Below are 13,861 nucleotides of genomic sequence, written 5' to 3'. Positions count from 1 at the left end.
TCATTAACAAGGAGGGGGGTGGTAAAAGAATTTCTAGAGTTTTTTCAAAATAGTACCTCAATCGAGACCGCTTTCCTTTGATACTACCTAGTTTGAGTTCCAATCAAGCACACTTTACTTATTACTAAATCTGTTATCCAAAAAGTGAAACAAGATTTTCTGGGGAATAAAATGTGTTTTGCAAGATAAATAGGTGCAAATAAGCCTATGGGCAGGAGAAAGGGGAAACTCTCAGCTTAGTGGTGTATTCCAGACAGAAAGCTGTATCTGGAATTTTGTCATAGCCTAAAATGTAAAATGTACCTTATATGGTGGGGCCAAGGAAATGAAAGTGTGTCATAAGACAGCCATTAATTATTCTTAAAAATATGAAATATCTCTTCATGCTAAACTTTAGATTTATGCTTATGGGTGATTTTGTCTCATTGCTACATAAAAAGAAAAGTCAATTTGATGGTGGCTGAAATTTTACTCACGTGGGTGCAATTCAAGGGAAGTATCAAATAATTTCTAAGGAAACAGGAGAGAAATCCAAGTTTGTTTAGTATTATACTCCCTGTCAATAAGAAAACTTGGGAAGATACATTTTTCTAGGAGAATTATTTTTGGTACTGATTTGAAACTAAGAGGAAGCGTGATTAAACAAGAGATGCCTGTGCCACATAATGCACCTTTCTTTCCAGCCCACTTTCTGTCTGTTTTTCTCCTTTACCTTCTCCATCTCTCATTCATCTCTAGTTTCTCTCCATATTTTCTGTCTTCTTCTTGCTCTCCATTCTTTCATTCCTTTTATTTCCTTTTTGTCTTTCTCTCTTTTGTCCTCTTTTTTCCTTAACAATTTTGTTATTTTATTCTATGCTTTACCCAAGAGCTTTTCAAAGACACTGCTATGCCTGTTTGCAAAGGAAGATGGAGATCTTAGCATTTTGCCCCAAAAGAAAGAGAAAATAATGAGATAGATTTCAGAAATTACAATTTTGTTATTTTTTTTTGACTACCAATTATTTCAATTCCATTTAAAGTTTTCTGCATTTTCTATATACTCAATATATAAATACGGTCAATTTATTTTTCTGTTTATATTCTTAAAAAGGTATATTAAATTATAAACATTCCACACATTCTAATCCTTTTATCAACACTATTTTTTAAAAATCCACTCTAGGGCTTTTTTACTTCCTCAAAACTGCTCTTGACCCTGAAAAGATATTCTTTTTAAACAGTGTGTTACAATATCTGCAAACTGGTTTCTATCATCTGGGTCACCAGTTATATATTTTATGTGTCTTAGTTATTATATCCAAGGTGTATATCTCCAAAGAGTAATACGATACCTTCTGTTGCAGTGTAGGTTTCTGAAAAGCAGGTCATAATGAATTTGCACATACAAGAATTTCTTTCATTATTTTCAAGTCTCAGATAATCTTATTTCTGTATTACTGAACACATTCAGAACAAAATACCTTTATCTTCTGTATTGTTATTTTTATAAAACTATATTTGTGTCATGAAAAAGAAGAAAGTAAAGTGTTTCATCTGCAAGAGGAGATTACCCTAGCTTCGGCTATGTGGTGAAGAAGAAAAGTTTACCCCTTATAAACTAATTATAATTTTTAAAATGTCTTCTTTACATCTTAAAGGAAATGACTCAGGCAAAACAAAAGGAACCTACAGAAATATATTCTATATATTGTTGTTACTGTTGTAATGCGGTAATATAGTGTACATATTGTTGTTATGGTTGTAACTCTATTCTGACTCATAGAGACCCCTATTTAGGGTTTCAGAGGAGACGCTGTTTGAACAACCAGCCTTGCATTTAAAACTGAACTTGAGGTCCAGTGATTATACTATGGTGCTATACTTTGGTAAATAATATAAATTCCTGTATTTCTGTTGAAGAAATATACTAGATCGTTTTAATCTATAGCAGCCAGAAATCAAGGTGTTAATATTTTCCACAAATTTTGTAGCTGATTTTGTTTTAAAATACATAATATTATTTAAGTTATACTTTTTTAATGATAGGAAACTCTTTGAAATTGTACTTAAAAGGTGTCATTGGCTTTATAGGTTATCTATAGTAAGCACAAACATATTGCTTAAAGCTAAAAAATACACTCTACAAATATATATAAAAAATAAGTTTAATCAGTATTAATGTTTTCATAAATCTTAAAGCAGTAACATTGAGTCATACAACATATTCATTATACATTTAAAAAAAAAATAAAAGGACTGATATGAACTAATTTTTTTCATGTGTTTTAATGTCAGTTATCAAAGAGGCCTTATATAGTATCAGATTATGAGCTGGTTAGCATTTCAAATCTACCAGTCACTCCTCTGGAGAAAAATGAGACTTTCTGCTTTCATAAAGATTCACAGCCTCAGAAACACTACACAGGGTTGACAGAGTTGGAACTGACCTGATGGCACACAACAGCCACCACAAATGTCATTAATCAATGTGTTCTCAAAATCAGTGATTTCTGGAACCAGAAATAAAGGGGGGGGGGGGAACACAAAACATTTTTATTGTTGGTAACTGCCATTGAGTCAGTTCTGAATCATAGTGGCCGTGTGTACAGTTTTTGAGGAGCAGCTCATGGGTTTAAACCACCAACCTTGCAGTTGGATCTGTGCTTGTCCTATATGGCCAGAACTTATATCTTTAAACAAGATTAAAGTGCATTCCTTCTTTCAGTGCTCCAGAGTCCTTGCATTATCCATTTCTTTAGTGTGTTATGTCAATTTCCATTAAAAAGACACCTTGTCTATATTTGACAAACTTATTTCTGGTCCTTAAGCACATGTCCTTTTTAGTTATTTCTGGGATTAATTAGATAATAAAAGTGATTTTAGAAAATTATAATATTAAAGTATGAATTAGTATAGTTATTTTTCTTAATAATTCTACTACTATCCTAAGTTTTGAAATTTTATTTTTTAGGGCATTCTCAGTGTATATAAAAATCCAGCAGATTCATGTATCTTCATAGTCTAGGTATATATATAAATGTTTCTTGCTTAGACTATACTTGCTTAGTATATTTATTAAATATACAAAGCTGGTGTTAAGTGCCATAGAGTTGGTTCAGACTCATAGCAACCCTGTCTAGGGTTTCTAAGTTGCAGCTGGTGGGTTTGAATTGCCAATCTTGTCGTTCAAACTGGCTTGCAGTCCAGTGCATTATTCTGAAGCGCCACACCAGAACTCCAGACAATATGCACAATTTAATAAAAAGAACAGTCATGGGCATGTTATTTGCTCTCTGAGCTGACCTTCAAAGAAAGTGTGTGTTTACATGTGTAAAACTCATTAAAAAATGAAAATTATATAAAAAACAATTCAGAGGATGTTCATATTTGCAGGCAAAAATAGTAGAAAGAATTTCTTAAATTAGGATGAAAGCCAGATTTTTAGATGTGTTATAAAATGCTGCAGATTTTGTAGGTATTGATATATCATGAATCAAAAATGAGGATCAATAAAAGAATAAGAAAATTCCCATCAGTAAGTGTAATAACCTTACCTTTTAAAAGTTGTATTACCTTGACTGTGTCTTCCCTTTATAAATTCCTCCTCCATCTGCAAACTTTGAAGTTTGTTTCAATTTTTAGGAATCTAAAATATTTTTCCTGGAGCTAATTCAGATATTTAGGAGTACAGAGACATTGTGTGGACATATCACTAGACTGATTTTTCATTATATTGATGTATCAGCCTTCCCATTTTCTGAGCAATTTATTTTAACCAAAATATTTTTTCCCTAATAAATTAGCAAATAAAGATTGAGTGGAACACAAATCAAAAGGAATTTATATAGCACATCCTAAAATGAGAAAGAATATCTTTGACCTATAGTTGAATTGTGACATTAGCAAGGTAGTACCACTTAAAGTCTCTGTGATATTTATGCCATTTGCTGGTATTTTGCTTACTTTTAGTTGCTAATTGATCCGACTCATGACATCTTTACTTATGCAGGCCTTGCACGATCTTAGTAATTATTGGTATTGATTCCATTGCTGTAGCTATTGTGTCAGTATAATATCCTCAGAACAGATCCATGAGAAGCACACTCATTAGATTATATTAAGAAAAGTGTAATTAAAATTTTAAAAAATGTGACTCAAATCTGTGTTATAATTTGACTAGAAATTCAAATTTTGAATTCTTAAACATCTTAGATATGTATATCTGAGATTGAAGGTAAAGAAGATATGACTTTCTTAATTGTGCTATTTCATTGCTGTCAAATATTGTTATTAATCATTTGTTATTAATGATTTGGAGTCATGGTGTGGCACTAAACAATTAGCAAGTTCGGAAGTTCAAACCCACCAGCCATTTCTGGGAACAGCACTTAGCAAGAATAACAACATCAATGATTTGGAAAAGGAAAGGCATATGGTAAAGTTTGGAATCACATATTCTAACCTTGACTTTCTTTGTGACAGAAAAATAATTTATTTTCTTCCTTTATTTGTTTTATTCTAATATCAATAATTTGTTTGGGCTATATTAGTTTTTGTTTAGTCAAACACAATGTTCTTCAAGTGTTATTCAAATAAGTGTACAATACTTTGGACAAATTACTACAAAATTATAAATATTGTATCATTATGCATAGTTTTCTTCCTAAATAGAATTTAATCAGTGTAACTATTTGATATATCAGAAATTTAAACTGACTATGTAGGTGCAAATACATGATTAAAAAGAAAACCCAAAGAATTACCTTCCATTCCAATATTTCTAGAGTCCTGGTGTGGCATGTAGGATAATCACAGGATAGCAAGGTTGGTTTGAACAAGTACTTCAGCTCACAAGCACCAGCCACTCCTCAGAAACCCTACACAGGGTGGCTGTGATTCAGAACCAACTCAATGTCACTTACCAACCACAAAGTTGTTTTGTGATTTTTTTTTTTTTCTTCTTAATTTCTGATTCCAGAAAACACTGATTTTGACCATATAGGGGTCGCTATCAGTACACCAACAACATCAGTCAAAACTGACTTGATAGCACTTAACAACAATACTCTAATACTTAGAATACTTAATATTCTATAGTAAATATTTTGAGCAGTAGAATTAGAGATCCTATTTGACCTCAGTGCAAACATAGCAGTGCTGAATGAAGTATATGCTGTCTTTGAGCTGGAAAGGGGAATGTTATTGTTGTTAAGTACCATTCAGTCGGTTCCAACTTACAGGGTTTCTAAGGAGTGGCTGATGAATTTGAACCGCTGTCCTTGTGATTCAAACTGACCTTGCAGTCCAGTGAGTTATCCCACAGCACCAAAGCAGGACTCCGAAAGAGGAATATTATCCCCATTTTTTTTTTTTTTTCTGTATTATCAGTTCATTATATAGAAGACATTGTGCTTGCTACCACTTAAAGTACTTTTATGTTTGGAGGGAAAACTCCTCTCTGATAGTAAAAATTTAATGCTATTCTTTAAATTAAAAACACACTGGGAAGACCCACCTCCCAATCCTGGTCTCAGGCGGTTGTCATAACCATCTAGGAGTCGGTCCAAAATCCTTGTGAAGACAGTTGTATTATCTTTAAGTTCATCTTGTAGTGACGGTTGTCCAGAGCTTAAAATAATTATAAAATAAAGGTTAGTGATCACTAAATTATAACATTCTAATAAAATGTCTGTCCAGATCAAATATTTTTCTGATTTTCCTATTTTTCTGTCTATTGAATCTTAATTTGAAATTTTCTTCTGAGGAATCAAAAATGTCACATTTTAACTATTACTATTTCCCCATATTTATTTTCATAGATTGTAAGCTCTTTAATTTTTATAAGCATGGCAAGAAATTTGTAGGAAATGTACTTGGCTCTCTCAGTTTCGCGTTCCCAGCATATCATGCTATAATTCACACCTTCTTTAGAACAAGAAACTTAGTGCATGAGAGGAAAATAAATGAGAGAAACTTCTTTCCAAATTTAAAAAGACAGCATGTATTTTTATATTAATAAAAGTTTCCAGAATAATTAATAATTTTATTTTCATTTTGTCTAACATATAGTAAAAGCCAAAGGTTTTACCTATCGATATGTCTACTTTCAACTCCTTTATTTACATCTGTGTTTTGCTGTATTTGATATATATATGATATTAATGTGGGAAAATGATATGACTGGTTTCTTAGGATAATTACATTTCTCCATCTGTGTACATATCTTCATCCTCCTCGAGATTTATAAACCAATTATTATGATTTATTTATTCCAATCTATAATTAGCTGAAGTTGTATTATTTCTGGTCTCAGGAAGTACAGAAAACCTTGGGAAATATATACTGTAATACTCTCAAATTATATTTGCATCAAGCTCTAGTACAGTCTTAATGTTTGTTCAAGGTGACACAGTTATCTGAGCGTAGCTCAAACTAGAACCAAGTTTTTCTCAGCTCTTAGTCTAAAGCATGATGTCTATTTTCATACAATCGATTAATTGTTTCTATTTGATCATTACTAGTTGAAGACACAGCTTGGATCCCTTACCATTTCTATTCAATTAACTTCTACCATATAATTACATCAGTTCAAATATTTTATATTCCTTATGCTTGTTGAATCATAGTTTATGTAACAATTAGTATGACATCTCCAAATCCTTTGAAAGAAAAATTTTCTGTCTTAGGATGGATCACTTTCTTGAAATATTTCATTATATTTCATGACTGAATATAGAGTGTAAATGAGAAGCTGACACAAACACATCACTTTTAAACCATCCATTTAGTATGTGTTGGCTTCACTCTTGTACACTTGCATTACTGAAAAATATAACATTTGAAACTATTTTACAGGAGTGAAAAACACAATCCAATAATTTTTAAAAATCAAACACTGCTTCCTAAGTACTTTTGTGTCAGCAAAATGAAATAACCATTTAGTGTTAATTTTTTAAATATAATAATGTTATAACTATAAATTATCAATGAAATTAATATATGAAATGCAGAAAATAATTTTTTAACCCTCTAAGCTCAGCATTAAGAATGCAGTCTAAGAGTTTACTTTCTTTTGGAAAATTAAACATCTTGCTATTTTTTAACATCACATTTTCTATGAACTTTGTATCTTCAAGGTTGTGTTATTCGCAGATGACAGCTGTAAGGCTGAAATAGTTTCGTGAATGCAATTATTTATAAAAACTCATTGTTACAAAACCAACTGCTATGCATGCATTTTTCAAGGGTATTGGAAGGTCATCTTGATATGGGAGGAAAAGAAATGCTAGCACACCTTAAGTTATAGGGAAAACCTGATCAAGTGCTCTAAGGAAAAAAAGCAACAAAGTGAAAAAAAAGCAAAGGTGAGTTCAGTGATATGACAGAACATAATTAATTTGTTCATAAGATCTGTAGATGTGGAGTTGCCTATTACTTTTACCTGTAATCTCTATGTTTTTAGAGTTTCAGTCAAACACAGATAATCATTTTCTACTTGGTTGTTATCTTTTAAATGTTGCTTACATCAAGCATTTGCATTGAAAAACAAATATCAATAAATATTATTCCTTTCCCCAAGACAACAATTATAGCTATGTTAGGTGGAATGGTGATCTTTCTTTTATTTGACTTTCTAATTATGCTCTTTATCATTATTTCTGGTTTTTTATCATGTCCAGTTGTAATTTCCAGAGAAGAAACCTAGGAATTGGGTCAAAATTATCCATTTGGTATTAAACACTCATGCCAATAAAGGGGTTCCTAAAGTGAGTATACAATTTAAAGAAAAAATGTCAGTTACAGCACCTGATTTTGATTCCATATGAAGCACTGTATAATAAAACACTGTGCACTAACTCCATCTACAGGTCATTACAATAGTAACACTTCAGATAATTTTTCAAATGGAGTGAAGAACAATTAACTCCTCAGATTAAGAGTATTTTACAATAATGCATATTCTGTTTATTTATAAGACAGTGTTTACCATACACAACAGCAAAAATAACCCCCACCAAACATATAACTTTTCAGTTTAATAAACTCTAGACTCATATGTCTTTCCCACTTACTCAATTTCTCTGTCACAATTCATAAGGATTAACTTTCTACTTCATTTTAAAAGCATCTTAGTGTTTAAAAATATGTCTTAGACTTTCTAATGGGCCACAAGACTGAGTTTCAAAAGAAATTCAAAAGCGCATAAAAGAAGAATAAAAAAAATGGCCATTTTAGAATTCTTAATATGTTTTTATATGTTTGACAAATATTTTTAATGTAGTTAAGCTAATTGTTAGACTTTTATTATAACTTGTAACCATAATAATTGCATTTAAGTACAGAAGTTTGGACTTACCTATTGCTCACACAATTTTGTCTCACAGGCTCCACCACTATTTGATTATATAAATAATGCTCTCAAAGCATAATATGAACATTCATTTACAGAAATTTGTGACATTTGAATTATAAATATTATTTTAAATTTAGCACTTTTGAGAGGTTACAACTTACCCTAAGATCTTTACAACTGAATAGAAATTTCCTTGTTGGAAAATTTACTTTAATGGAGATAGGTGTTAATTGGGATAACTTTCTATGAATTAGGAAATCATATGATTTGTTCCATGGAAGCTGAACAGTGAAAAGTTCAATTTAAGATTTAAATGTTGAAATAACACATTCCTTAACAAAGTCTTATTAAGTGTGTTCTAACTAACATGCCATGCAAATTAGATTAATATTTTTTTTCATACTATTCTCCTTTGATTTTAGCTGGAATTTTATTGCAGATAAGTTTTCTGAATTCCTTTAATTCCCTTAGTCATGAATTCATCCAAGGGCAATTTTCATTCCCCTGATGGTAAAAAAAAAAAGGAAAAGTTACAGAAATTCTCATGCAGATTTAAAATAAAGTGTCCCCACCTTCTTCCAGTCAATGTGATCAAAAGGAGGGTCCAGGCCCAAAGATAGCCAGAGACACCTGGACTTTTCTTCATCTTGAGCTTGTGCAGCTGAAAAGTAGAACAAGTGGAGATCAATGTCTCTTGCAAGAAACATCAGGCTATAATCACTAGGCTGACTGAGGCAGTTCAGATGAATGCTTTGAAGTCAGGAAATGACCTCACTGGGATATGACACCTCATTGGAAGCAATGGAAACCTAGACCATCCATTCTCTATTCTGCCTTCCATTACTCCATTCAGAAATACATCAGTGTATTAATTTCTCCTGTAAAAGAATACAAGTTGAAATGCTTTCAGAGGAGAATATTCTTCAACATAAAAATTGTGAGTTGTTTTGCTTTAGATTTTATATTTTAGGTGTAGTTTGAATATCTCTGTTCTGTCTATAATCTGAAATTTTTGACTTCTCTGATTTGAGTTCCCATGACTAAATAGTGCATTGCATTAAAAAAAAAAAAATGGTGTCTATCACAGGAAAAGCATGTTTGGGGGTGGGATAGGGTAGGTTAACAGTCTTTGATGGTAGAATCCATCTTTCATTTCTGGATAGTTCTTGATTTTACAAGCAACTGTATTCATCTCTTTTTAAAAACCTGAGAAACACACTGTTGAATGCCAAAGTCCTGCCTGTAACCTCTGCTTGTGATTGCCTATTAAATATGCTCACTAAAGCTTCTGTGAGGCTAAAGGACCCACTTTGTAGTCAAACCATGTGCTGATTTTGTCTCACACAGAAGTACATGCACACGAACATGCCTACTTATACCTTTTAAGCCTTCTCAAATTTTGCCAGGTTACTGCTAGAGAATGTTTCATTTCAAACAGATGGAAGCTAGAGTGCTTGCTTTGTATGAATAAGAGCATCTTTTTGCCTCTTAGATAAAGTACAATCAATCACCATCTGATTGTTGAATTTAGACTTGATAGTGGGCTGCTGGAGGAAAGGAGGAATAGGGATTAGGAAATATAAAAAGAAAATAATTTGAAATAAATTTGTGGCATCAATTTTTGAAATCCAATTCACTACATAGTTAAGAAAGAAATCTGGTAACCTTTTAAAAAATGTGTTATAGTTAATTCTACTTCAAACATGAGAAATGTTAAAGAATTTGTTAGCACATCTCTGAGTCTGTAGGTCTTAGTAGGGATAGTGGTTAATGATTGCATATCTTTTAATCCCGTAAGGAGAGTTCAATGTAGTGTGTCTTTAAATACATCTACACAAATGTTTTCCACAATCTTGGGGATAATTTAAATTAATAAAAAAACATCATAAGCAACCATGTAAGCATAAAACATAATTAATATGTTTAGAGTGAAATGATCTAGAGATAAGAACTGTGAGTTTCATCATAGCTTTTACTTAAATTAGTGACTGGTTTTGACACAGATGAGTTGAAACTGACAAGAAATCCTGAGTAAGTATCTTTATTTAAAATATTTATCTATTTTATACACAATTATAATTGACATTTGTATTAATCCTCAACATCTTTTATGAAAAAACTCACAACTCCTCTTAACCCTTTTAATTTTGTTGGTCTTTATAAAAGGGGATATTCCAGAGGAAGTAAGCAAAACAAAACAAAACCCCATGGCAAGCAACATACCTATTTGCCCTCTGTGACATTTAAAAAAAAGAGAAAAACAAACCTATGATGGCACTCCAGTTGTTGAGTAAGAAAGTTTCTTGCAAATACAAACATAATAGTTTAAAAGCAAGCCCAAGCTGCCGCCTTTCCACCTCCAAATACACATGCACACAGACACATACAGAGACACTCCAAACATCCATAGATCATACCACCCATGTCAAATAATAAGTTGAGTTTTTCATGTTCAGAATGAGAGAGACCCCTACAGCAGAGGGCATTTCAGCAGCGTCCACTGGAAAAGAAAAATGAAGCTCTTTTTTTTTTTTTCCAACCAGGATGCGAGAGTGCCTTCCTGGATATTCAACAGCGAGGCAGGATATCTGTCCCAGTGTCTTAACTTTAGGCGATGCCCCCAAAGCCCCTCCCCACCTCACCCCAGATCCCCTTTGCTGAAAATGGCCAAAACAACATGTCACCGCCCACCCAGCGGACTAAATTCAAATCTGCCTAAGAAAGGAAGAAAGACAAGCAGGGAGAGAGCGAGAAAATAATGCTCTTATATCGCTGCGGTTTTCACCCAGAAAGAAAAACATTCGTTGTGTCTACCTGCTCTGGGATCAGCCTCTTGCCCTGCTCCCTCTTTCTCTTCCCCCCACCCCCCTACAGCTTCCTAGTCTTCCCAGCAAGAAAAAGGCACGTTCAAAGCTCAGTGTGTCGCGGTCCAAAACCGTACTTACCTCGAGCCCCCTCTGGGCACAGGATCGCTCAAGACCAGGGGAAAAAGTCTGCGAGAGAGAAATCGTGGAGAGCCTGGAGCCGAAGCGACTCTGCGAGTCCAGGCGCGCCGCGAGTGAGCGAAGGGGCGTCCTCGCACTGCCTTGCACTCACTCAGTCTGAGCCATCATGGACTCTGCGTGCTCCTCTGATGAAGATTTCACACCCAAATTTGCTCCCCAATATCCAAATCTGCAGCTATACAACAAAAGATTTCTCTTTACCAAGACAGTAGTAATACGTCCCAGGGCAAACCGGATGTGAAATAGGTGGTGACTTCATGCCAGAGAGATTTTATTTTAGAAAGGAAGGTGGTACCAGCCTCTCGGTCTGGAGACCAATCCGCCCATTTTTTATATGCAGCACAATTTAACTTGCACTTCTCTGGCCCTAATCCCCTTCGCTCTAGCTGCAGACTGAAATCCTTTTAACATTTGCAGCTAACATTCCTTCTTTTGGGGATGGGGGTGAAGATTGTCTAGGAAAGAAAGGGTTTAGATGTGTAGACTGCACTTAGCATCTTTTCACACTTGTAATTTTTGAGCACCCTATTTTAAGGTGTGTCCATTAAAAATACAACTGATCAGGATAACTATTGAATCTTTGATCAAATATTTATCTACAGAATACATATGAATGAACACAAGCTGTGCAATAGGGAGCTGCAGGGTTATCCATGTGGTGAGCGCACTCTTGTCTCGCCTTTACCTCATACACACTCCCACACGTATGTCTAAGTCAATGTGTCCTGCAGAGTCACGAATGATGAAGGATAGGGGAAGACATAGGACTATAGAGAATTGGTCAATGGGTTTAAAGTCTATTCGCATTTTCACAGTTTGAGTGCTTTTTATCCCACCTTCATCTGTAGCTTAGAGGACAGGAAGAACACGCTCCGGACCGGGTTTTATTTATTTATTTATGCTTTTTTGTTATCTTTGGAAGAAACTGTTTGGATGTGCATGCTATGATCTAGAAAACACAGGCGTCTTTAAATCTGAATTATGATGGGTTCTTAGGAAGAGGAGTATTTAACTTTATATAAATTGTTCTGATCATTTCTAGCTTGGAGAGTACTATCTTCATTTCCTGAATCATTCTCTTGCCTTGAACTCCATAATTCTCCACATTAAAAACTGGAAAGGGCAAGTTGATGGAAATGTTCCTATAAATAAAAATAAAACCCTCCCTTACTCCCCTTTCCTCCCCACCCCTCATTCTCTGCTACTACCCTCCCAGGAGGCCCTCCACCCACTAATAAATTATACACTTAAATAAAGGTGGGCGTGCTTCAACTTCAGCCTAACTAAATTCCGGAGGAATTAGGGTTGATTTTGGTTCCTTCCTCTGATTTTGTGAATGGGTGTTTTGTAGCAGAGAGGCAATGGGTGCAGTTCTCCTTCCAACAATTAATGTAAATACTTACAGCACTGGGAGCTGTCCTTTCAGCACCATTGCCAATTCTCTGCAGGAGGTGCTGAAACAATAAAGGTGTTCCCTGTAATACTTCTGATAGAAAGGTTCTGAACTTCGGTGAATTTCCTTAGCATTTTTCTCAAGAGAATTTCTAGCAGAGCAGATGCTTAGGGTGGAATTTAGCCAGGTAAAGAAAAAACATGAATGGCCAGTCCATGTCATTTAATGGGTGTTTTGGTTCTTCCAGTGTCCCTTTTGCTGCAATGCAATCCGTTTGCATGATTAAAATTAAAGACAGGCTATTGAAATGATAAGGAATATAAAATTGAATACCACACAAGAAGGTGGACCTGGTTTATTTCTGTGTTGTGAAGGCAAGTTTTATTGAGGAATTGTTTTAGAAAGAAACATTCAGAAGGAAAAGTTGAAGATCATCTCATAGTACTTTTTTTTCTGGGCAGTACTTACTTACCTGGTAGCGTAGTGGTTACGAATCGGGCTGCTAACCTCAAGGTCAGCAGGTCGAAACTACCAACTGTTTCATGGGAGAAAGATGAGGCTTTCTGCTCCCATAAAGTTTTATAGCCTCAGAAACCCTGTACAGGGTCACTATGTGTTGGAACCTACTCTATGGTACTTAACAACAACAACAACAACAACAACAACAACTTAAGGCTATTAAAGGAACACTGAAACTTTCCTACTTGGTAACAACTTTGAGAATGAAATGATCTTTAATAAGGTTTGAAAGCTTGGATTAACAATTTCAAACCATATATAAATTTATATATATATAGGAGCTCTGGTAGCGTAGTGGTTACGAATCGGGCTATGAACCTCAAGGTCAGCAGTTTGAAACTACCAGTCACTCCGCAGGAGAAAGATGAAGCTTTCTGCTCCCATAAAGATTTACAGCCTCAGAAACCCTGTTCAGGGTCGCTATGGGTCGGAACCGACTCAACGGCACTTAACAAGAACAACAAATCTATCTATCTATCTATCTATCTATATATATATATATATATTGCAATACCATAGTTGTTTGTTTTTTTCAAACAAAGACCAACAGTAATAAAAATGTGATATGTAATATTTTCTATTGGCTAAATTGTCACAGTTCATTTAATT

General features: G+C 34.1%; 1 protein-coding gene across 1 annotated transcript in view; it reads right to left on the bottom strand.

Annotated features, from left to right (window-relative positions):
• GABRA1 (gamma-aminobutyric acid (GABA) A receptor, alpha 1) overlaps window positions 1-11,507 on the bottom strand; it is a 109,092-nt gene extending 97,585 nt beyond the window's left edge. Inside the window, exons 1-3 of the mRNA XM_006864932.1 lie at window positions 11,281-11,507; window positions 8,908-8,996; window positions 5,498-5,610 (exon numbers count right to left, since the gene is read on the bottom strand). Of these exons, the coding sequence (XP_006864994.1) occupies window positions 5,498-5,610; window positions 8,908-8,981 (187 nt within the window). The 5' untranslated portion in view covers window positions 8,982-8,996; window positions 11,281-11,507. The remainder of the gene's footprint in view (window positions 1-5,497; window positions 5,611-8,907; window positions 8,997-11,280) is intronic.
• Between the last annotated feature and the right edge of the window lie 2,354 nt (window positions 11,508-13,861).

Source organism: Chrysochloris asiatica, unplaced genomic scaffold (assembly GCF_000296735.1).
Source record: "Chrysochloris asiatica unplaced genomic scaffold, ChrAsi1.0 scaffold00073, whole genome shotgun sequence".
Lineage (NCBI taxonomy): Eukaryota > Metazoa > Chordata > Mammalia > Afrosoricida > Chrysochloridae > Chrysochloris > Chrysochloris asiatica.
Note: the sequence above shows the minus strand (reverse complement) of the source record. Positions and strands in the feature narration are given on the sequence as shown.